At 35.7% G+C, this 25980-nt stretch overlaps 1 protein-coding gene across 2 annotated transcripts; it reads left to right on the top strand.

Moving 5' to 3' along the window:
- Positions 1-10165: 10165 nt before the first annotated feature.
- On the top strand, positions 10166-18155 carry LOC132182544 (Cleavage/polyadenylation specificity factor, 25kDa subunit). Of its 2 annotated transcripts, none has more exons than XM_059595823.2 (7): positions 10166-10474; positions 10971-11016; positions 15571-15664; positions 15788-15861; positions 16253-16339; positions 16481-16591; positions 17609-18155. In XM_059595823.2, exons 1-7 carry the CDS (start codon positions 10353-10355, stop codon positions 17678-17680), a joined length of 606 nt encoding a protein of 201 aa, XP_059451806.1. In that variant the 5' UTR covers positions 10166-10352; the 3' UTR covers positions 17681-18155. The 2 variants fall into 2 exon arrangements, with proteins under 2 accessions (XP_059451806.1, XP_059451807.1); XM_059595824.2 differs by having other exon boundaries at positions 10167-10471.
- The last annotated feature ends 7825 nt before the right edge of the window (positions 18156-25980 follow it).

Below are 25980 nucleotides of genomic sequence, written 5' to 3'. Positions count from 1 at the left end.
AGAAAACATTAAACTTTAGTTGCGGAATATCATATTATTACAATAACTGATACGAAAAGACATTGAAAGTTAATAATTATTCCCGCCCCCATTTCGACCCCTTTTCCAGCGTCATTTCTACTTGAAAACAAGAAATAAAACTGAATGAGCCCAAAGGGGGCCCAGCAAGTAAAATCCACAACCACAAATAGTTTTACTCCTTGTTCTCAGTTTTGAAAATCGTTTTCACAAATATACATCCAGCCATAATAATACATGTATGTACGGTTGCATCTCCCGTAGCATATACGTACTATTACATCTAGTAATAGATCATCGTCATAAATCATCATCATAATGCATCATTATAAATCATCATAGTATATCATCGTTATAAATCATCATAGTATATCATCGTTGAAATTATATTATCATTTTCTCATATTAGGACCCATGTACATTGTTACCCCTGTGTACGAAGGTTGCAGGCCCTTGTAACTATGGCACTGAACTGTGGCCTCAGCCATGCCCGACCGTCAATTAACTCTTTTCTTGGTGCACTTAACGGTCATGTTGATGGAATACCACTTTCTGGCATAGCCTCCTTCAGTGGTTTCGCCTCCATCCGAGTATCGGTACCGAACTCCTCTCATCCTTACTTATCTTAGGGCAAAAAATACTCTCCTCCATACATGTGCCCTCATTTCATAAACATTTATCTCATCTATTGTACTTTTCTTTGTACTTTTTTTGATGTATCTTAGGGCAACATGTAGGAGGGTTTATCATCATTCTTCTTTCTTATAATCATCATCATTTCTCAACTTTCTTTCCTCAAAATGGAAACTTTTTCAAATATAAACTTGTTGTACTTAGAAAGCGTTTAAAGAAATAGAAACTTTCTAAATAATTCTTTTAGAAATCCTTCATGCATGCAACATATCTCCATGACAGGTAAATAAAATAATCATTTATAGTTTGATACAAGAATGTATAGATAGCATGACATGAAGTAATTTTAGAAGGGGTAGTGAATTTACTTACCTCTAGACTGAAGCTAAAAAGTGGTATGGAGGATCTAGTTGCTCCAATCTGACTAACACCACTAGTATATCTTTTGAAACTAATTTCTCAAGTCCGTTCTCTCTCGTGTTCTTTCTTTCTTACAACGCTTTGTCTCACCCTTTCTCTCTCTGTTTCGTGTAAACACTTTTAGAAAGAAGAAAGACTGAGTAGAAAACGGAAGAACGAAGAATATGTGGAAGAGAAGGGAGATGAGTGGTGAAATTTGTGAAAGTGAAGAGCTCTATTTATAGGAAAAAAATCAAATACTATTATACCTTCCATTTTACTATTCCATCTACCAACACTATTATACCTACATTTATCCATCTACAATTCTACTCTCATTTTACTATTTCATCTACCAACACTATTATACATACATTTACCCATTTACAATTCTACCCTCCTTCTACCAATACTATTATACCTACCATTGACTATTCTACCTTCCCTTACTATTCTAGCTACCAATACAATTCTTCTTATTATTTACTATCCTATTATTTCACCAATTACCATTCTCTAGTTATCACTCTCTATAACACCATAAATTTCTCAAAAATCATTGGCTAAAATTGATATTAAAATAACATCATCATCAAAATAATTGTAACTTTGAAAATTCTGGGGCGCTACAATCACTGCTTGTAACCACCACAAAATTGCCACCCCCATAGCCGTGAACCATCACCAGCCCAAGCCCAGAACACAATCCACGGACAGAACCATCGCTTTGCCGTCAAAGGCCGCCTTCCAAACCTCCGATCAGCCCCTTGTGCAGTAGACGGCAAGCTTGTGGAGCTCGTTTGGAGATGAGATCGGAAACGACAAATGTGGCAAAGAAGAGATCGAAGCCTCGCCTCCTCCAAAGCCCAAAAAGCGGCCATTTTTGGCCAAATCGGCACAGATCTGGCCACTCCATTGGGAAGAACCACCAGGTAGGGGTGGACAGATTAACCAAGTACCAATTACTGACCGCCTACCGAATTTGACCAAACCGATATTAACCGCAACCAATAGTTATCGGTCGATAATCGATTAAAATTTTTATACCAATTAGCTTATCGATCGGTTAAAATTTAGTTATTGAAAACCGATATACCTGATAAGAAACCGATAGTGGGGGTGTAAATGTAATTCTTAATTTTTTTTTATTGAAACCAAAATGACGTCGTTTTGGTTTCAATATATATACCTTTCTTTTCCCCTAACCCTAACTCCTTATGCAGATTGCTGTCCCCCCACCCCCCATCTGCTATCTCAAGTCGACGTCGCCTGTCTCACCCTCAACTCTCTCCTCTCTCATTCTCTCGCACGCCGCTCTCACTCTCTCGTAGGACGGTGTGGTATGACTCCAGTTGTGGGTGGTGCATCATCAGAGCTTTGTGGTCGTGGGTTGTAATGACGTAGTGAGTCCGTGACGTCGTGACATCGTGACCTCATCTCTGTCCATAACTCAGGCGGTCTTTGTGCTCAAAAATCGTCACGTTAGGTAATCTCTAGTATTTTGTTATTTTGATTTGAGGATTTATGGGTTGAATCTGTGGGTATTGATTGTTTGATATGGATTGTGATTTTGGTTGGCTTTAAGGGTTTAAATATATGAGGTTTACCAATTACAAGTTTGAATTGGTGTTTTTGGATTGAGTTCTGTTTGGGTGGAAGAATATATACAAATTAGATCGAGTTTGAACAAAAATTTGTTGGTTGGTTTTGGGTATTTGAGTTCTGACCGATTGAGTATGAAGCTTAAAAACCAGATTTTTGGAATGTGTCTTATGTAGCATATTTTCAGTTGAAAATCGAACTTCTAGGTTGTTCTTTCAGCTCTCGTCATGACTCGTAGCTGCCTGCCCCTCTTAGCTCTCGTCGTAGCCTGACCTGCAATTCCCCAAAATTGGTTGGTATTCTCATCTGAGTCATCTCCTATTTGGGCTTTGATATTTTCTCTCAATCTATTGTGAATTTCTAATTTAGTAATTGACCCATTTGGTCTTTATGTGAAAAGATTCATGGGTTTTCATTTATGAGTTATGTTTCTGATTATTTTTCATGGGTCTGTAAACTTTAGTTGCAATTGGGCCCCGGTGATTAACTTTGTTTTCTAAAGGGAAGACTCGATTAACCTTATTTCAAATAAAAAACTAATGAAGCTTCTTTGTTCACAAGTTTGGTTTTTTTTATTCAATTTTCTTTGGGTGTTGGTTAACTTGGTTCTAATGTATTAGCACGGTTTATACTAAAATTCCTTACTTTACTAATTATATTTGTAGCAGCAAAGTCAAGTTATGTATCTGATTGGAGATTATAGGGGGTCTTTAAGAATTCTTGGTTTGGAGTCAAGTTTGGTTTTATTAGTGTCAGATAAATGAATACAAACTATTTTTATTTTTATTGTAATTGAGATAAACCCAGAAACAGAAAGGCAAACATTAACACTTATTATTTTTCTGAAACTTCAGAAGTTTAGATGGAAGCACCAACATCAGCTACTTGTTCTTACGGATACCCAAGGGATTAGATGTGCTGGTTCTATGGGAAGAGTGTTCAATCGGTTATAACCGTTGGTTATTGGCTATAACTGGTAACTGTAACCAACTTGGTCGGTTATTGGTTTTTAATAATCGCAACCGCAACCGCCTAGGCGGTTATTTGTTATTTTATAACTGACAGTTATCGGTTATTCAATCCAATAATTGACTGGTTATAATCTTTCTTTTTTTTTTTTTTTTTTGGTGGGGGGCTTTTGGGCTTTTTAAGTATTTTGGGACTTTAATTGGCTATTTTTGGGCTTATTTTAATCATTTTGGGCCAAAATGTTTCCAAAAAGATGAAAAACGAGAGAATAAGGGCGCCGTGGAATGAGAGAATGAGGGATTGAGAGGCAGGTAGGGACTGGGAAAATAAGATGAAACCCTACCTATCCCTATGGGTTTCATCTTATTCTCCCTCCAAAACCCTATATATATAGTCGGTTATCGTTTTTAACCGCTTTGCACTACACCCTAAAACCGCTAACCATAACCGCCCTAGTCAATTAACGGTTTTTAATAACCGACTACCAAATTGGTTATCGATTTGTGGTTATAATCGGTTATCGGTTGGCGGGTCGGTTAACACCCTTAATGGGAGCATCTCATGGTTGTGGTCCACGACCACCAATTCCCTCACATTTGACGCGGATTAAGGCTTGATGGATGAACTTTGCGAAGTGATGTTTTGTTGAAAGTATTTGGTAAGTTTGTTGCATCTTATTGATTTCTTACTTGATATTTATTTCTTACTCTTTAATATTAATCACTAATAGCGATTCACAATGTTTATATTTTGATGATTTAGATTATTGAAGGAAACAAATTTAAGGAATTGAAGATAATCCATGTTTGAGGTAGCTCATGGAAATTATTGTGTAACCATGTTTATGTTTATCCATATTGATCACTATCTTTATGTTTTCTCTCTACTATATTTGTGTAATCGGTGTTGCCCTTTATGTGAGTTATTTTCCTTTTACTAAGTAACTTTACTTAGTTGATACTTTATTTATTATTCTTGGATGGATTTTAATTTGGGTTTGGGTAGGTTTGATTTTTTTTGATTTGATGCATTGAGATTGCCAAATTGGTGTTAGTGTTCGCTGCTTTAATGAAGACATTGAATGTGATTTCTTTGCCTTTGGTGAAAGCATTTTTCATTAACTGGTTTTGTTTGGTTGATATATATATATATTTTTTTATAGGGAAAATCTATTTGATCTTATTAATAGAAAATTCAAGAGCACAAAACTTTTACAAACAAGATTCTAGCCGAAGCTAAAAGATCAAAGCCGAAGCTAAAGGATTACACATCATAGAGGGCAATAACAAATAGATCTTATAATGAAGTCCTATCTTTGACGCCAAACATCCGCTAACCTATGACTGATCTTCAGTTGTAACAATAAATTTGCTATAGGCAGACACAATCTAATGCATAGGTAGCTCTTATTCCTCGACCTTGGGATCAGAAAAACCCCATGCCGACATTCATCCTCCTTGACCTAAAAGCCAGGATATCGTTCACATCCACAACCCTAAGGGTCTGGACCAAAACATTAGGTGAGCAGATCAGAGGATAGAGCCTTATTACAAGCAGCAAGAAATACAAGAAAATACAGGCAGATGACGAACATGGAAAAAACAGCATGAAAGCAACAACACAACACAACACAACACAACACAACCAAAATATAGGGAAAAGCAAAACAACTGGAAAATTAAAAAAAAAAAAAACAAGAGCACACTAGGCAGATGTCGGCGGCTGGAAGAAAAGCTGATCGTGTGCTTGCCGGACACCGATGTGAAGGAGGTGTTGGAAGCTCGACGCGGTGGGGGACGCATGAAAAGACCCGGCAGAGGACGGCGGACGAAAAATGTAGAGGAGATCAGTGGCGCACTCAAAAAAACAGGGGCGGGGGGGGGGGGAGTTTGAGTGAATCCCCCAAGAGCGATACCCACAAAGTGTGCCAAAACAAACACCTTGCAAGAAAAAAGGGAAAAAAACAAGTAGAAAGAAAAAACAAATAGAAAGAAAGACAGATCGGGGAAGAGAGGGGAGGAAGGAATCGGGGAAGGGGCGGGGAGGGGAGGGGGGGGGGGGGAAATCAGGGAGAGATGGGGGAAACAAAGCGGGGGTCTGGTTGATATTTGCTTAGTCTAATTAGCATTCCTTATGTTAATTAGTCAATTTGCTTTGGAGAAATTTATTTTATAATATAAAAAAGCTGTGGTGGATCAATATAAAAAAGCTTCAATAAGCTATTTTAGCCTAAAAAAAATATTTGGGCCCCCAAAACAAGTAATTTTCTATTTTAGCCCAACAAAAAGTATTTGGGCCCCAAAAGGGCCAAAACAACTAATTTTTAATAAGCTATTTTAGCCCAACAAAAAGTATTTGGACCAAATAAGCTATTTTAGCCTAACAAAAAATATTTGGGCTCCAAAACAACTAATTTTTGGCCCAATTAGCAAACAGTAATTACCCAATAAAAAGCCCATGAAAACCGGTTTAACCGCTTACCGATTTAACCGAAATTTTTGAAATAAATTCTTATCGGTCGGTAATCGGTTAGGAAATCGATTAACCGATCAATTTTGGTCGGTAACCAAAAATAGGCAAAACCAGACCGTTATGACCAATAACCACCCTTACCACTAAGTATGAAGCTTTGCTATCAAATGCTGCCTCCCAAACCTCTTATTGCCTCTTGTGTCGCTAAAAACCCATCGGAACTGCCATCCACAACCGTGAACCATCACCAACTTGAGGAGGACGCCAGGGCAGCAGATGACGAGCATGCCCAGAGATGAGATCAGAGATGATAGATGGTGCCGAAAATGAGATCGGAGATGACATCAGAGGTTGGACACATCATCCTCGGCTTTTCTCTTGAAAGGGAAAGAGAAATTGTGTTTTTTTTTTTTTTTTGGATAAATGCAAAATTGGTCCCTGTGGTTGGCCTAATTTACAAATCACTCCCTGTGGTTTTAAAATTAATTTATAAGTCCCTAGGGTAGGCCAAAATAACATTTTATTCCCTAAACTCATTTTCTGTTAAATGACTTAACAGAAACCGTTACATTGCCGCATCACACCTAATAAAAATAAGACACGTGTTCTTTTTTATTTATACTTTTAAAAAATGACAAATAAGCTTTTCACGTCATTTTGAGGCTCCAACACATACTCTACGTCAAATTAAATAAACCTAATCCCTCTATATCCTCTGTGCCGCCTTCGTCTTCATCTTCCCCAACGATTCTTGCCGTCGTATTCATCTTCGTCTTCATCTTCCCCACCAATTCTTGTGTCAATCTCCAGGTGAGTTGTTGGGTTTCGTGTGCGACTCAAATCAAGGTGAAAGTAAAAAAGCTCCAAAGTAAGGTGGCTTATCGTTGTGACGTTTCCGGGGATTTTACTCGTACTACGAAACCCAACAACTCACCTAGAGATGGACGCAAGAATCTATGGGGAAGGTAAAGATGATGACATGAAGACGAAGATGAATACGACGGCAAGAATTGTTGGGGAAGATGAAGACGACGAGAGCACAGGGGATATAAAGGGATTAGGTTTATTTAATTTGACGTGGAGTGTGTGTTGGTGCCTCAAAATAACGTGGAAAAGCTTATTTGTTATTTTTTAAAAGCATAAATAAAAAATAACACGTGTCTTATTTTTATTGGGTGTGATGTGGCAATGTAACGGTTTCCGTTAAGTTATTTAGCGGAAAATGAGTTCAGGGAGTAAAATGTTATTTTGCCCTACCCTAGAAACCTATAAATTATTTTTTAAACCACATGAAGTGATTTGTAAATTAGGTTAACCACAAGGACCAATTTTGTATTTATCCATTTTTTTATTTTTTATTTTTTATTATTTTTTTTTTATCATAAGATCCAGTGTGTTCGTTCTTATTGTTTGTGGTGTTTTTAGCTTATGTGCACTTTTTTATTGGATTCTGTATTAGATTGGTTTTACCTCACATTCTGATTGAAGGTATTCCTTTCAAACTTATGTAAGATTCACTTGGCATTTATCTATTAAAGATTTATCCTTATAAACGAGGCGGTATTTTGAAATTAAAAATATAAGGAATGAACATAATTTGTTAAATCCCACAACATCCCACGATTAAACCAATATCAAGGTACTGGTGTATGGAGCTTAATTAGCTATTCAAACTCACTAAATATTTAGTTAAAATTTAATTATTCTATTAAAAATATTTTTTCTTATCTTAAAAAAATAAAAAATTAAATTGATTTTTTTTAATGCATTAAGCTCAAGAAGTGAATGTTAAATTATGGTAAACCTAAGGGTTGGTTCCAGTGGTGAATATTTTGAAATTGGTGCTATTTTTATAAAATCTAAAATTTGAATTTACTGGAGTATTTATGGACATATAATTGAGGGAAAATGATTCTCTCCATTTCAAATCCCCTCCATTTAGTGTATTTTGAAGGGTAATGCATTTAGTGCACTACCATCATTAAAACTTTTTGGACAACACTACCTTTTAAAATGTACTAAATAGAGAAAATAGAGGGAATTGAAATGAAGAGGATTCTTTTCCATAATTGAGGAGGCTCGTGGAGTTTTAAATGGTTTGCAAAAATAGAAGATTAATCATGTTATTAGACGACATTTAAATGGTGTGGCTCACTGTTTAGCGAATGAAGCTTTATCTTTGTCTAGAACATAGTTTTATGGGAGCCCCTACCATGCGGTCATGTTGCAAAATGGGTCTTTTGCAGCATCTAACCACAAGGTGACACATCACCAAGCTTTTTTTGACAAAATAAAATCAAAACACCATATAATAAAAAACAAAGAATCAAACCACCTGCCCTGGCGACAGCGAAACCACTAGCGACGGCAGACCCAACTGTGGGTCTGGCATGACCCACGGCTGGGTCAGGCATGACCCAGTAGCTGGGTCTGCCGTGACCCAGCCGTGGGTCAGGCATGACCCAGTAGCTGGGTCTGCCGTGACCCAGCCGTGGGTCACCCTCTTCGATGACTTTTCTGCCAAACCCAGCCTCAAAAATCGATTATAATGTCTCAAAAATCAATTATAATGCCTCAAAACTCGTTTATAATGCCTTAAAAAATGATTCTAATGCCACAAAATTCGTTTCTAATGCCTTAAGATTCAATTTTTTATTTAAAACTAAAACCTAGAGATGAAGGTTAACCCTTTATGGGATTTTATCACCCTAAAACCGGAGCCATGCTATCATTCACGACGCTGAAGCCATGTGAAAAACGAAAGAAAAAATCAAAAATCCAGACCCAAACCGGAACAAGACCCATCAGAAAAAACCAAAAAATTAGACCCATCGAAGCAAGACCCATGCCCAGATTTCAGCAGATCCACGGCCGGCGAGACCCAGCCGTGGGTCTTAGTGGCTGGCTAGATCTAGGCCGGCCATGGTCTGCAGACCTACGATCTTCTTCTTTCCCTTTTCTTTCTTCTTCAATTGAAAATCAGGTGCATTAGGTGTAGTTTTTTTTTTTCTTTTTTTTTTTTTATCATTTTTTTTTTCCTTTATGTAACGTGTCCTTCTTTTATTGGGTGTTGCAAAACCCTACTTTTGCAGCATGACCGCATAGGAGGGTTTCTCTAGCTTTATTGAGGAAGTTCCTTAATGTATGGGGAAACTTCGGAAAGCCCTCCTGAACTTCCAGCCGTTTTGAAAAACCCCCCCTAAATTTTCAAAACTCTCACTTAGGCCCCTTGAACTTTGATTTTCTCTCACTTTTGACTATTTTAACGTTAAAGTCAAACAATTTGACTTTTTATACCCATTTTACCCTTCCCTAAAACTACGTCGTTTTGTGTCCTAAAACTACAACACCTACCCAGCCCAAAACAACGTCATTTTTGGCGTTAATTTAATTTAATTTTTTTTTAAAGCAACAAAAAAAAAGAAAAAAAAAAAGGGGAAATCGGGGGTGGCTGAAGCCACCCCCTGGCCAATCTGGGGGTGGTCCGGCCACCCCCATGGCCAAGGGGGTGGCCGGACCACCCCCTTGGCCAAAAAAAAAAAAAAAAAAGGGGGATGGGGTGCATTTGGGGGTGGCCAAACCACCCCCAAGGGGCTGGGGTGGTTTCGGCCACCCCATACGACGTCGTTTTTAAATTTTGCTTTTGCTTTTTTTTTTTTTTTTTTTAATATTATGCTAAAAAACGACGTCGTTTTGGGTTGGGTGGTGAAGTAGTTTTGAAGCCCAAAACGGTGTAGTTTTGGAGTCCAAAACGACGTAGTTTTGGTTGAGGGTAAAACAGGTATAAAACGTCCAAAACGACGTAGTTTAATGTTAAAAGGGTTCAAAGTGAGAGAAAACTAAAGTTCAGGAGGCCTAAGTGAGAGTTTTAAAAACTCAGAGGGGGATTTTCAAATCGGCTTGAAGTTCAGGGGGGTTTTTCTAAAATTTCCCCTTAATGTATCGATGTCCGTAGAACATTATGCTTAAATTAATTTTTTAATAATACAAGGGTTCGAAAGTGAGTACATGAAGTGTCCACAGAGGCTACCGTCATAAAAATAAATAAATAAAAAATTATGAAGCTGTTTTTTTTATTTTGGTTTTTGTTTGTATAAACTGCAGAGCAGTAGAACCTGCGTTTGAAACTCTGGATCCAAACGCTCTCTTCCCCCGGCCCAGCGCCTCCTCTCGCTGAGCACCCTAGAGAGAGAATTCGGAGAAGTAGAGAGACACTTCGTAGATTTTCGTAGAGACAGAGTCCGTAGAGAAAGGGAGAGATGGTAACGTCGCCGGTGGTCAACACTTACCCGCTGTCGAGCTACACCTTCGGGACCAAAGAGCCGAAGATGGAGAAGGACACCTCCGTCGCTGATCGCCTCGCTCGCATGAAAGTCAAGTAGTATATTCCATCTCTCTCTTAATTTCTTAAAACCCTAGATAAACCTCAGCTACCCTGTTTGGTTGCCAAGAAACCTGAAATTGTAAAATTTATTTTCTCTACTTTTATTTCTTTTTGTTTTCTTAAGAAAAAGGAATTTTTAGGTTCAATGAAGGAGCTCGAGTCGAAAACCTATTTTTTCCTTCTATCGAATTTTCTTGTGAAACAAACTAATTCTACAATTTAGAATCTTTGTCGGGTCTAGGTCATTACAGAATAAAATGCTGCATCGTAAATGTAATTCCGCTAGGACTTGCTGTGATTTATATTCGATTTTTTGAAATTCTGACGATGCTGAAAGATGTTTTTGAAAACTGGTCCAAATGCTGAATTAGGTCTAAATCATGGAACAATTAGTATAACAGTTTCGTTTTTGAATACCTTTGTGAATTTTTTTACTGAATTAACAAAATGAAGGTGGGTGAATCTGATTCCTGGTTACGATTCTTGGTTGCAGCTATATGAAGGAGGGAATGAGGACAAGTGTCGAAGGGATTTTACTGGTATATTCATTTGATTTAGATTCCAGGTGTTATGATGTTGTGAACATTGAACTTTGTGATGCTTACATTTTTGCTTAGTCCGGAGAGATTGAGGAAGTTCATATCCTATGCTATCTGCATCCACTTTTTGTGGACCAATAAATTTAATTGATGGTATATAATGAAATGTATAATTGCTTCCTTAGAGAACTTAATTCATCATCGTTTTTTGTAATACACCTTAGAGTTAACAGCTAGTTGCTTTTTTTCCCCCTGTTTTTTTTTTTTTTTTTTTTTTCTTTTGGAACTTTAATATCAGAGTGAAGGGTCATGAGTAAAAGAAGGCATAGGGTATCCATTTTACTCAAGCTGCCAAAAAAGTGGGATGGGTTTTCCTTGTTATCTAAAAAGAAGGCATAGCCTAAATGGTTGATGATTAAGATGAAAATGCTAAAGGTCTTTACTTGTCATTCATGTATTTAATACTTAGGCTGCCTTTGTTTTGGATAAAAAGGTTTTTGACAACATTTTTTTTTTCTCCATTTTTGGGTGTTTGGTGCGAGTGAACGTAAAATGATTTCAACGTCAACAACAAATTTGCTATCCTAAATGGTCCCCACCATCCTCCCTCCGAACTGCAGCACCACCTGCTGTTGTAGAGGAACCCAATTGCCCATCCCCCAAGTGCCTCCACCCTCGGCTGCCATCCCCCTTAGTCGTCCCAACCTTCCCCCCCCACGATGACCCCCACCCCCACAAAGTAACCTAGCCTCTCCCTTCCCCCAGTGCCACCATCCTCCCTGCAGTATCGTTACCCACTTCAACCCCCCCTCTCCCCAATTGCAACTTCTTTTCCCCCTATGGGTTTTATGAGAGTTTTTTTTTAATTGTTGGTTGCAGTATTTAGTATTGTTTAATAATTTTGAGTAGTTTTCGTTTGGTTTTCAGTTGTAGTAAGGAACTATTTTTTGTACCAACTAGACAACGAAAACATTTTCGATATTGTTTTCAGGGTCTCAATCAGACAATGGAAATTCAATGATTTTCCCCGAAAATTTTCTTAACTGAAACTATTTTTCCAAAGAAAACCATTTTTCCTCAGAAAACCATTTTAAGTCGAAACAAACACAACCTTAGTCTTTTGTTGGTTGTCTCTTGCATTTGAGTTGAATGCCATACTTGTCCAAGATGAAACCGACGGTGGGCTCATAGTACCTATATTATTTGTTGACAAAACTTGTTTCATTATATTTGGTAATTATAATAAATAGGCACACATATAGATCCAAGACAGTCAAAGACAAACGCAAACAAATCCACATACATGTGCGCTTGTTCTCCTACAATTAAGCTTGAACTAGAGTTAGACTTCACATGTATCAATAATTGTGCCTATAGCATGCATTAATGTCAAACAAAATGTATATTCATGGACTTGATGCTCGTATTAGTTTTTTCAAAAATGTTACACAATTAAATGGCCTGTTGAAGGACCCAATAATTTTGTTGTGCATGCTAGTTGCAATATAATTTTTCCTTTTGTCAGCCAAGGCTAAGTTCTACATCCCCTTTGCTTATTCACTTGATTACCACTTAATCCTGTTTGTTTTACTGCACTTCATACATTTCTTTTGCAGAGAAAAGATGGAAAAATAATCAAATAAGACAAAATACTCGTTCTCGATACCATTTTCTTCTTTAGTGATTTTCAAAATGAATTTCTCTCACTCTTCTATCTTGTGCCTGGTGCCATTACTTTTCTGTTACATTTCTGCATTCATGTACTTCGCATGTGCACACATAGACACAACACACACATGGAACTTTTCTGTTACATTTCTCCATTTCTACATTTGTCAGTATTATATATGTATGTATGTATGTATGTATATAAATAGGGTCTATTGTTGATTAGAACTCCTTAGTTCTCCATACTAATTTTATGAGCTTAATCAAATCAGGCTATGCATTCTTTCTAGGGTTTTTTTCTTGTCCTGAATGTCAAAGAGCACAATGAATAGTGGCTTCATTGGTTCACCTTTGTGATGTTACCAAGAAAATAAAAAAAGAAGAAAGAAAATGGAAGATAATACTATGTGCAGTATTTGTATCATGTCCAAATTGTGTAATTTGGTAGAGATAAAGAATATCTGTACCAAGACTACCTGATGGCCTACAAGTCCCAAGTGCAAAGCTTGGTGCTTTTGCTCCTTCCACCTATCTTAACGAGAGAGCTTTTACACGTAGATCCTCGTCCTTTATATACCTTGGTGACAGGTGACTGATCAGACCTTATGTTGGCTAGGCAAGTCACCTGGAGGCAATGGAATACACATGCATGCCATGGATTGGTTTGTCTTTGTCATGAATGAAGGCTACAAATTTTGATTTCTTTCTTCAATTACTGAGCTCTGCAAGCACAGTCACTGAATAGGCAATTCAGTTAATTTTATGAGCCTCTCGATTTATAAAGCGAATGGTTTACCAACTATATATCTATAATCACTTTCGTGTGTAAAATGCATGATCTGGGTCCACCTTTTGGGATTTTACAAAAAGAAAGATGCATGGTAGCAGGAGAAGTGTGCCTGCTTGAGTTACTTGCAGAATGGCGAATCACCATTTTATAGTTTTGTATGAGTGAGGACTGGTTCTGTTCTCTTCAGTTTTGTTCACCGTGCCATCATAAAGTGAGGATGGAGCAGAAGTACCAGTCTTTTAAAGCTTAACTTCAAGTTGATTTCCATGACTACATCAGATTTGAACCAATATTCGCTAATAGGTTTACCAAGTGCTTTTAGTAAAGTTGAACCATCATTCACAAGACCAACATTCCCAGGCAGAAAGCTTCAAATTATAACTGGTACCTTTGGTCATCTAAATCAAGTACCAGAGTGTAGCATGAAATTCGTCTTATCTCTTGAAATTAGTAGGAATTTGTTATATGCCAATTTTACATCCTTCCTAGTCTTGCATGGGTTTCTTTAGAACCATTGTCTTAGTATCATATATGCTTCTCTGCCAGTGAGATATAGCTGCATATAACTCTAAAGAAATTAATGATTATGAACACCAGATATAGATGAATTTTCATTAGGAAGGGTTGGGAGGAGTTTTATAGTTTTACTAGATTTGAGGTGGGGGACAACTCCAAGGTTAGTTTTTGGCATGACGTTTGGTGTGGGGTGTTGCCCCGTAAGAGAGCATATACGAAGTTGTTTAGCATTTCCTGCGTTAGGGATGCTTCCGTGGCATATCATCTTTAGTTCTCTAATGGCTCTCCTTAGTGGAACACTAGTTTTCTTAAAGCAACGCATGATTTGGAGTTGGAATTCTTTACTTCATTCTTCAATCGGCTATATGCCATTAGATTGAGATTGAATGGTGTAGAGAAGGTTTACTGGATCCCCTCCAAGAGAGGACAATTTGAGGTTAGCTTGTTTTATAATGTCTTAATCCCCCAGGATAGCACCCATTTCCCTTGGAGGTGTATTTGGCGGAGTAAGGCTCCTTTGAGACCGACTTTCTTTACTTGGTTGGTCACTTTCGGTAAGATCTTTACTTTGGATAACTTAAGGAAACAACATATCATTGTGATTGATTGTTGTTGTTTGTGTAAGGAGCGGAAAAACCGTTGACCATTTTTAACCCCATTGCGAGTTAGCTAGTGTATTATGAAACTCAATCTTCGGCTTGTTTGGTTTAGCGTGGGTCATGCCTCGTCGAGTGAGAGATCTCTTCATTTGTTGGAGAGGGAAGTTTGGTAGCCCTCAATGTGAAGTTTTATGGAAGATGATTTCACTATGGTTGATGTGGTCTATTCGAAGATAAAGAAATTATTGAAGCTTTGAAAGAGAGATGACAGTGCGGAGTTAAAGGCCTCATTCTTTAGAGGAATGTTAGGTTACAAAATATTTTACAAAAAAAACTCTTACAAAGTGATGTGGCACAACATGATTGAGAATGAGATGAATCCAAATTTTGAGAAATTCAATCATGTTGTGCCACATCAGTTTGAAAGAGTTTTTATTTTTTTATTTTTTTGTAAAATATTTTGTAAGCCTAGCATTTCTCTATTCTTAATTCTATTTTCCAATGGATGACTGCCTATGATTGTTTCCATATTTCTTGTTTTCGTGACTTTATTTTATTTTTTGTTTTTATCTTTTTCTGGTTAGGTGTTTCCTTTATATATGTCCTATGTACTTGGGTCCGCCCTAAAAAAAGATGAACTTTCAGTAGGATGCTCTCTGCATTGTTAGAAGAGGAATTCGATTTCAATCACAGGGAGCTTTCTTTGAAGGCAATTTTTTTGCAGTGCGAAATGGTTTTTTGCTGAAAATGTGATTCTTTGTTTTCTGCCGCTAATAAGAATCACAAATGTTTCTTAGACAGTTATTTCATGTTCTAGTTTTTTTGCCTTTACTTATGCTCAACAGACTGCTAGCCCTCTTCCTTCCAAGTTCTTGTCCATGGTATTTCTTGGGTGGACAAGAATTGGACATAAGTTTCTTCATTCTACATGTCCAGATGCTTACTTTCTTTTGTGGCTCATTCTATGGCTGGATCTTGCAGGTGCAGGAACATAATCATCCTCACATACTTCTTCTGCAAATTGGGAACACTTTCTGTAAACTTCCTGGTGGGCGTTTGAAGCCAGGAGAGAATGGTATGATATTTCCTCTGTTATAATCATCACAGGGTCTGTGTTTTCTTCTTGTTTTTCTCCCAGCTTCATGATTTTCTTAGTATGAAGTTTTTTCGTTCTTCTGTTTACTTTATGTGATGACAGAAATTGAGGGTTTGAAAAGGAAGCTGACCAGCAAGCTTGGTGCTACTGTGCCTGCTCTTGTGCCCGACTGGCAGGTATTATTCTGTTTTATTTCGTCTCTGAGAATAGGATGAGAGGAGATGCTGGAAATTGATGTGGGGATTGGAAACTTATGTCTATTATTACCGAAAGTGAGTGGAGACAAAGAAAATGGTAATAGACATAGGCAGAATTGCTATATCATCTGAGACTGATGGCTAGCCTTTGCTAGGCTTCTTAATGGGCTTGCGTTAATTACAGTTTGCTTCCTGATTTTGAGTAGCTGCCTTGCTTCCCTTTTACTAGGAGGCCAGTTCTGCTTCAAAATGTGGGTCTTGGGTACAATGGTTGAAGGCCATATTTCCTCTCACCTTTATGTGAGCGGCAAAGGCACTGGCAGTTTATATTTGCTAATGCTTATCATTGCTTCCTGGAATCTTTTTGCAGATAGGCGAGTGTGTAGCTATCTGGTGGAGGCCAAACTTTGAAACCATAATGTACCCGTATTGCCCTCCCCACATAACAAAACCCAAGGTAAAATACAGTTGAAGGCGAAATTATTGATTCTTGTTCATGTTGCTGGCTTCATTGGTTAGACATGATCCTCCTCCCTCCCCAAGGGGGCAGGTTTTTGGGGCTATATTTAACCTCTTCTCTTTCCATATGAGTATGCAGGAGTGTAAGAAGCTTTACCTTGTTCACTTGTCTGAAAGGGAGTACTTTGCAGTCCCAAAAAATTTGAAACTTCTCGCTGTTCCATTGTTTGAACTCTACGATAATGTTCAGGTATGGGAATCATATGGCATTCTTCTCATCTTTAACTTAATTTGACTAGTTTTAATTCTTTACTCTTTTAGGTTAAAATGTCAGGCTTGCCACAATCTGAATCTTTTTAAGACAAAACTTCATCTTTTTAAGTGAAAGTTATTATAATTAAGGCGGAGTAGTGGATCCATTATCGGAAATCATAACTCATAAGGGGGTAACTATGTGGTCTTCTATCCAATTACATTTATGGAAAAACTACACTTACCCTTCTTAAACAACTATTCATATTAAAATTTTACTCCCAAACTTTAAAAAGTAATTTCCCCCCTAAACTACTTAGTCCTTACACTTAGTCCCCCGCCATTAGAATATTCTATTAAATCCAATGGAAATGGGCCACATACGATATGCGTGACATAAAATGTTCGTTAAAATACATTTATGTCCTTGAATTAAAAATAAAAAACCTTTCTTGCCAAGGAGTCCCATGGCCTAGAGGCTAGAGGTGACACACGACTTGGCCGCGGGTCTGGAGGTGATCCACAGCCTGGCCACAGGCATAGAGGAGACCCGGATGGTGGGTCTCCTCCCACAATATGTTTTTATTTTTTTGCTATTCTTTTGTGTTTTTCTGAATTTTTCGTATGATGCATGGGTATTATTGTCGTTTTGACTTGTGTGTATTGCATGTGACTTATTTTCGTCATATTTAATATAAAATCCTAATGAATGGGGGCTAAGTTTAAGGGTTAGGTAGTTCGGGGGGACATTGCAACTTTTTAAAGTTAAAGGAGGGACATTGCAAATGGTGATAATTGGAGGGGAGTAATTATTATAGCAACCCACGGCAGTGGCTATGAATTTTGAAATTCCCCTACCTACCCTCCACTCCTAATCTTGTATTATCCAAAATGGCTAACAATGACTCTTCACCTTCCCACTTTGATTTGTCATTTTTTTTTGGGGATTGGAAACTATATGATATTGAATCCTAATTTCTTGTAACACTTTTGTATGTCACTTGCGTGGTTGCAGAGATATGGACCAGTTATATCCACCATTCCTCAACAACTCTCCAGATTTCAGTTCAACATGATCGCTAAATGAGTGTAGCATGGATTTCTAGAGCTCACATCCTTATAGCTAGCTACCTCTGCTTTATAATTTTATCAAGTTGGGACCTTTATTTGATTGCCTGGACTGCTAGGACTCGGACATCATCATAACTAAATTTTAAGTTGGTTAGATGGGGTTTCTCCAACTATGCGGATAACTGAAGCTTATCTTTTGACATGGTCTCTCTGTCTATGTTTGGAATATATCTATTATTGTGTTCTGAGTGAGCCTAGGGTTCTTGTTCAAACCAGGATTCTTCTACTGTAGCGTTGGATCTGATTTGTCTGTGGGATGATGTAGTGAGTTTATATACAACGCCATTTTGGGACTTCCATCAAATTCTCTAATGTAACTGATTATGCTGTGCTGTAATATTGTAGGTGAAATTAGAGTACAAAAGAGCATAGTGTCTTTAACAACCGACTACATGGTTTTGAATGTATTGATCATCCCTCTTGTACTTGCATTTGTTAAAGTTGTTCTTGCTACTTTTGCTTGCCGCTTATGGGGGTATCAACCTCTCGGTTTAGTCTTGTCATTCCAGGCTCATCAATGGGGAAGATGGGTGATGAACGATGGGAGAAGGATCCTCTCCATCTCACTTGAAATGGAGAGGTCCATTTAGTGTATTTAGGGGGGCATAATTGTCTAAAAAAAGTTGTTTAAAAATTAAATGGACAATTATGCCCCTTAAATACACTAAAGGACCCTCATCATTTCAAGTGAAATGGAGAGGATCCGTTTCTGAGCGATGAGTCCAAGGCTAATAATACTTGGCTTCAACCTTATGGGGAAATAAGTTCCCACCTGTACTCTGATATTAGAAATTAAATTTAGAAATTAGCAACATGAAAATTATGTGTATGGTTGAGAAGTAAATGTCTTTACTATTAGATCAAGTTTTTTTTGGCTCATTTTCTAGTGTATTTGGCAATGTTTTGTCCATTTCATTTCTTTCTTGGACAAAAAGTCTTTTATAAAATTGTCTCTAGTAGTCCAAAATTCTTTATTATTTCATATTTAGTATAATTATGGTCAACTTTTGTCTTTGATTCTTCTATAAAAGAGTGCAATCAACTCTTTTGTGATAATCGAATTTAAAATATTTTAAGTATCCTATAGTAAGAGTTCTGTTGATAGTTTTGAGTGTTCTTTATAAGAGTATGTAAACAAATTTTAAATATCTGGTGTGTTTCGTGTTTTACTTCTTGTCATTGTTAGTTTCTCTTAAATTTTGAATAAATAAAAAAGGTGACAATTTCAAAATTCCTTGTTTTAGAATAAAGAAGAAAGTGACTCGAGGATATGCCAATTATTCGATTTCAGATCTGATTGAGTAGTTTATAACCAGAGGGTAGTCTTTACTCAACTAAATAATAATAATAATAATAATAATAATAATAATTCTTAAAATTCTTAATTGTACAAAAAAACATGGTCTATACTTTATTATTTGTTTGTTAAATACAAATAAAGATCTTTTACCAAAGATATGTCATTAGTTAACAGTATGAAGTGTTTAGCATGTTACAACTTTTTGTTTAAGGTGTCCAATGACTTATTTCAAATTGGTTTCTACCACATTGCACCTTCCTATTGGGTAGCCGGCTTAGCATCTAATACTTTAGGAAATCATCATTTTAGTGTTGAATCATATATGGCAAAAAGATTCTAGAGAACCATGTCATATAAGCCAAATGCACTTTGTTAAGGGAGCATATATATATATATATATATATATATATATATATATATATAAAGGGCTTTATAAAGTATTAATTAAATAATTAATTAAAGTACGGATTAAATAATTTTTTTACCGACAATAAGAAGTTTAATCCTTGACTTTTTTTTATGACAAGCGAAACATGATGCTCTAGAAAGCAACTTCTGCAATATCAAAAAAAAAAAAAAAAAAAAAAAAATTGTGAATTAAAATAATATTACCTTACAACCAAGTTCTGCAGAATATATATATACTGCTGGAGACTTGAAGCAATAGTTTTTTTTTTTTTTTTTGTTATTGTTTTTTATTAATGAAATTCTATTCAAGGCAGGAAAAGTGCAATAGGATTCACACAATACAAGTAGCCAGAACTTGCACAACAAAGACTCAAAAGTAAAACAGTAATATTTATAGCTCCGCATATTAATGGGGATAATAGTTGTTAATTCTACGAGCTGATTTGTAGGAAATTCTTATAAATCAGCTTTTAAAAACACGTGCCTTTTAACCAGAACTTGGCATGCCTATTACAAAACCTCATGTTCTTTTATGCGACAATATTGGTGTCACTTATCTCACTGCGAATCTCACATTTTTTATTAGGACTAATTATAAACACCTTGAAATTAATTTCCATTTTGTTAGGGGCAAAGTTGCATAACGAGCTCTTGAAGTTAAATTTCTATCCAGTAAAGATCAAATTCCAGATCTGTTCATAATGTTGACGTGGCAGTTCCAATCAACCTCTTATTTATTTATTTATTTTAACCAATAATTAATCTAAAGATTGATTAAGACTCATATGCCACTATTCTAAGATAAAACTGTAGTTCTTAAAATTGGCATTGTTTATTTGTTGAGTTAGCAGGTATGGGGGTTGACGTAATGCCTAATTCAAACATAGAATTGGTCTCCGTGTTTGAATAAGGAGGGCCAATTGGATGCCACTCATCTCATCCAATTGAAGCTTCATTTTAATAAAAATGAAGCTTTTGTCATATATATATATATATATATATATATATATATATATATATATCAATCATTGGTTTGAATAAGAGGCAAGCTTTTTCCCAACTTTAATAAGCTGTATTCTTGTCTTGCCTGCATAATAGCCCATGCTTTGTCTACTCTGTAGCAACTTCGCAGTGAAAGATTCTCATAAACAGCTAATAATCAACATTATAAACCAGAGACCATGGAACATGGAACAACACGATAAACCACAACTAGGTTGTTAGTGATAAATAGCTTCATGCTCTTTCTTGATGCTGTCCATGCTGTCGGAATCTTTTAACACAGATTATATCCTTTTTGCAGTCTTACAAATATATTTATTTTTGAATTCCAAAAGTATATGGAATGGTGTTTTTGGTGGCGGATGGGTGAATAACGCCTAAGAATTTGCATTTGAGTTCTTGCATTTGAGAGGGAAACAATTGTTAGTATTTGTTTGGGTGTACGTTTGAGGGATCTAAAAGTGCATTTAACACTCAAAAAGTCTGTTTGAAGAAAAAAGTATCCGTTTGGTTAAAAAAAATTGAAAGTGCTTTTAAGGGTTTAAAAAAATTGTCAAAACACACTTTTAGCAAAAGCTTAAAAATGAAGATTTCGCCAAAAAAACATTTTTTAACTTAAAACTCTATTGTTCCCAAGAGATAGCTCAAGCGGAGGTTACTAGTTTGAATTCCCATCCCCTCATGTGTGAACATGTCAAAAAAAACAACAAAAAAAACTTAAAAATTATATTTCTCAAATACAATTTCAAACATGCTCGTAATACCGGAAGGCTGAAGAGCAAAACGAGGAATCCAGTTGAAATGGGGCTGCAGGTGAGAAGCAGATTAGTCGTCTCATCTGCCCTTCTCTGTCTGCTATTATGAGCTTCTTCTTTTTTTTTTTTATCTAAAAAAGAATCAATTCTCAACTTTCTTCCTACTTCCCCATATAAAAAGAAAGAAAGAAATAAAAAAAAAAATTCAAAAACTTAGAAATTTCAACTGGTAAACCTACCGCCTCTGGGCACTACATGCCGAGAGAGTCCAGAGAGGAAGAAAGATTCGCCTTAGATTGACCCTTCAAATTTAGAGCAATGCCATTATCCTTTTCTTTTCTTTTTTTTCTTTTTTTTTAATGACAAAATACAGCTATATATTATATTTGGATAAGGCAATCTTTGACTTTCGTGGATAAGGAACCTGCTATCTTCAGAATTTTGTTTAGGGTATATATAAATCATTCTAAATAAGATGCTTACTAACTAAATTAGGGTTATGTTTGTTAGAGTTTTTGTTTTTATTTTTATTTTTTGTTCTTAAGACAAACACATTAAGAAACAATTCAAAATACAAAACATTCTTAAATATACAAAAATGATTTTGACGAGAATGAATTTTTATTTTTCCCACAAAACAGAAAATAAAGATAAAGTCCATGTTTAACAGAGTTTCACTACACGGAAAGAAAGGAGATTCACACATCAAAAAGAGAAAACTCATCTCAACATTGTGTCTAATTTATTTGTTCGAAAATCTCATTTCAAATAAAAGTATCTCACTCTGGCTAATATATAGTTAGAAAATATAATTATTCGTTCATTCATTTAAATATAATATGTTTTTATTGGAGTACAAAATAACACTTAAATAGACACAAATAAAAACCATAGCGCTAATTTGACTAATTCTAGGCCAAGCCTATTATTGAATTATAAAACAACGTCAATTCTTTAAATATAAAATTAAATATCAATTACCTAAATAAAACTAAATACTTGATTATTTAATTTTTATCTTTATGTCACATCAGATATTTTTCTAAATAAAAAAAAAAATCTCTTAAAATATATTAACAAATATACCTGTAGATTGTTTTAAAAAAAAAAATTGGGTCGGCTTGTGGCTATACACAATGGAAGAGTGGCATACACCAAGATATTATGTCAAATCTTTCCACCATATTTTAGAACTGGAGCACGAAAATCAATGACATATTCTTAATACCTCACGCCACAACATGAATGTGTTTCATAATCTCCAATTCGCATATTAAATTCATCATGTTGATCCACTTGAATTTGCTAAAGGATATTACAACATATGTAGACAGACCATCAAGGGCTTGTGAAGTTTTTGTTTAATTGCATCTCTCTCGGATAACTTCACTCACGATTCTTTTTCAGATGACACATCACATCAAGTGTCTTTTGTTTGTAAAGTATGATCAGAATCTTCTTGACCGAATAAGTGTCACCATATTAATCACAACACAAAGGGTGGACACAAGTTATGTCCTCCTATGAAACTTGCACGTTTCATATGACTAGCTATTCAGCAATCAACTCAAATAATTCACTCGAATCATAAGAGCATCTCCAACTATATTACCTAGAAGGCTAGAATACCTAATTACAAAGCATACCCAATTACTTTTTTTATATGCACTACATTAGGATAAAGTTTTATCCGGTAATATAAGAAAAGAAAGACAGGATTAAAAAAAAAAAAAAAAAAAAAACCATGAAAAAGTAAACAAAGAGAATAAGAGGAGTTGATTACTTATATTATATTAATGATTAGGTAAACAACAAAGTTATAATCAACAATCCAAGCTGTCTTCTTACCAACTACTTAATTATGATATACACAGTTGATTGCCATTAGGATTTTACTTTTATTAAGACCAACCCTTTCCTTTTTGTAACTAAACAGTTACAACTTTTGGCTTCTCTACTTGAAAAGGTTTAATTATATAGAGTAGTTGGTGAGAAGACCCCTTAACTTGTTCTTCATAGACAAATGGGAGATGGGGTTGACATTGCAATGTATTTTATTGGGGGAGAAGTTGCTTTGGATGATCATATTTTCTTCTGTTCAATAATAATCATGATTATAATAATCAGTACAGTCTGTCAAAAACCTTTTAAATTAACCAAACCCTCTGATTCCTGATGTTGACTGAAGATAATTGCCTGCTGTCCATCTCATCAAATCATTGATCATTTTATCAAAATCAGAAGGGGATTTTTTTTTTTTTTTTTTTTTTCAAATTAGGTAACAAGACGCACAGCAGGGATTGAATTTGTATATATGTCGGTGTCCTTTTGTTCTTCTAGAATTTCCACGTCTCACAGCAAAGTCAATTTGTTGATTAAAAAAAAAATGTTTGTATATGAATTTTTGAATGGTTGGAATTCTGCCACTGCAATATGATGATGAAGCTGATGCATTGGTTGAGACAAAATTGTCGGTAGAGAAGGAATGAGATGACACCAACAACGATCTCTCTCTCTTTTTTTTGTTAGGAACCTTAAATCTTGTTTAGTTTCCAACAAATCTTGTCTTTTACTTACCCATTTAAGGCAAATGAAGAAAGTTAATGGCTTCCATGTCTAACGCTAAAAAGGAACAGCTAGCTTTTAGATTAAGATTAATAATAATGAATAATGAATCCATTTCTGCCGCAAATTTGTGGTGGCTCTGGAAAGCCTAGAAGGGTTCTTCTGACTATCTCTTCTTCTTTTGGGTCAACTAAAAGCTGCACCATACAAGACAGGATTGCAGATTCTGTCGCCTGGCTACTACTGCTGGGGAATATGAAGCCAAGCAGTAGGGAAAATCATCGTATTTTTATGTTTGGTTGACATGTTTTTGTTCCAGATGTGCCATTGACTTTGCAACGCAGTAGCTTCACTAAATAAGGCCTGATCAAATTGATTAAAAGAAAGGGGTATTGACACCAGTCATGAATATATGGTGTTCATACAGTTTGACCGCATGCAGCACCCTAATTCAGCCATAGCACATGCAAAGACAAAAAAACAAAACAACAACACGTGTAATTCACCATTGAATGTCGGTGGAGAATACTCGATGCCTAAATGACGATTTAAGGTCAGATATGAGAGATATCGGAGGTTAAGGGTCGGATATTGTGGGTGGTGGATTATCACAAAGACCTGTCATTCTAAATAGTAAATACAATAGTAAAAATCTATTTTTTTGTATAACCAAATCTTTTCTTATCGGAATTTGAATAGGAAAGATATTTTTTAGGGATATCTTTCTTTATATTTCCTCTTGGCATATGTGTACATCCACCTCGTAATGGTCCGTCGGTTGGGGGTTGATGGGTTACTCTCAAGTCTCAACACTCGAGGGTCAGATGATCAGCTGACCTTTATAGGGGCAGTTACTACTTGATTTAACTTTTTCGCTCATTGAGTTTCAAACCGGATGTAACGTTTGGCTCGTTTGACGAGTAAGCACAGGGGGGACCTAAGTGTAAGGGTGGACGACAAATTTTTTACAATTCTTTATAAAATATATATCAATTCATGCCCCAAAAAATGATATATTTTTTCTCAAAAAATTAATGTATTATGCATTATTCTGTTTATATTCTTTTTCTCTTAGTCATTTTCTTCGCATCTCGTTTTCCTTTTATTTGTGCAGAAGTGTGGAATATGATGAAAATATTTGTTTTTATTTATTTTTTTGAGTGATTATTCTGCGGTCGTTTGAATTTACAATATTTATTTTTGGTACCATTTTTTCTTAAACTCTATAAATCATGTTTAGTTTATTTTGTTAATTGTTTATATTATTGTGTGTTTGTGATGCTATGAGATTAAATTTAAAAATTCTATATTTTTATTTTATATAACAAGCACAAACACATATAAATAAATTATATTTATTTATGTACTTTTATTTTATCTAAGTCAATGTTCTTAACTTATCAAAAAAAAAAAAAAAAGTCCGTCCTCTCGCACCAAAAATCTTGGCTCCACCCCCGAGTAAGCGGACTCCTAATAGGCCCGAGGGCAGATAGGACTGAACAAGCGGCCATGGCCCCCAATGTTGGGGTGATATTTTTTCCCACCATATGTCATGATGACTTAAGCCCTCTGATATTCCTTGAGAGGAAGGGCAGCGTTTTAATTTTTTAATTTTTTAATTTTTTAATTTTTTAATTTTTTTTTTCTAAGCAAAGAGATGAAGGGCAGCGTTAACTGGTTAGTTTAGTTTACATCATATGGTAACATTGACATTTTTAACAACTTTCAACTTCCGATGTGTTATACAGAAAAGAATATAAAAAGGTCTCAAATTGGTAGCTTAATCGGTTAAGAATCACGCCTTATGAAACGAAGGTCACTAGTTTGAATGAATAATGCTACAAGTCTATCTTGTGTCCCTCTTGAGTTATTTCAAGACTGATGTGACTATTAAAATTACCATTGAGCTTGTGATTGATCATTATTAGATTTTGATCAAATAATGATTTTAATAGTCACATCATTTTTAGAGCAACTTAAAAAGAATACAAGAGAAATTTCTAAAATTACTCGTTCGAATCACTCTTTTCCTCTTTTGTGTGCACATGTAAAAAAAAAGTAAAGAATATGTAAAAAAAAAAAAATTTTTAAAAAAAATCCTATTTCTTTTCTAAAGGAGCAGATTTCAACTAATCATTGCTTTAAATACCAAAGTCTTCATGATTGGCTGCCCATTGTTCTCCTCGCCATAACCCATCACAGACACGCGCCTCTCTCTCTCTCTCT

Source organism: Corylus avellana, chromosome 5 (genome assembly GCF_965113065.1).
Source record: "Corylus avellana chromosome 5, dhCorAvel1.hap1.2, whole genome shotgun sequence".
NCBI lineage: Eukaryota > Viridiplantae > Streptophyta > Magnoliopsida > Fagales > Betulaceae > Corylus > Corylus avellana.
The sequence above is the reverse complement of the archived record's forward strand: the minus strand, read 5'-3'. Positions and strand labels throughout refer to the sequence as shown.

Coding starts and splice junctions, on each gene's coding strand:
- LOC132182544 (XM_059595823.2), top strand. CDS start 10,353: ATGGTAACGTCGCCGGTGGTCAACACTTACCCGCTGTCGAGCTACACC. Junction 10,475..10,970: donor GCTCGCATGAAAGTCAAGTA/GTATATTCCATC, acceptor TCTTGGTTGCAG/CTATATGAAGGAGGGAATGA. Junction 16,340..16,480: donor CCCACATAACAAAACCCAAG/GTAAAATACAGT, acceptor ATGAGTATGCAG/GAGTGTAAGAAGCTTTACCT.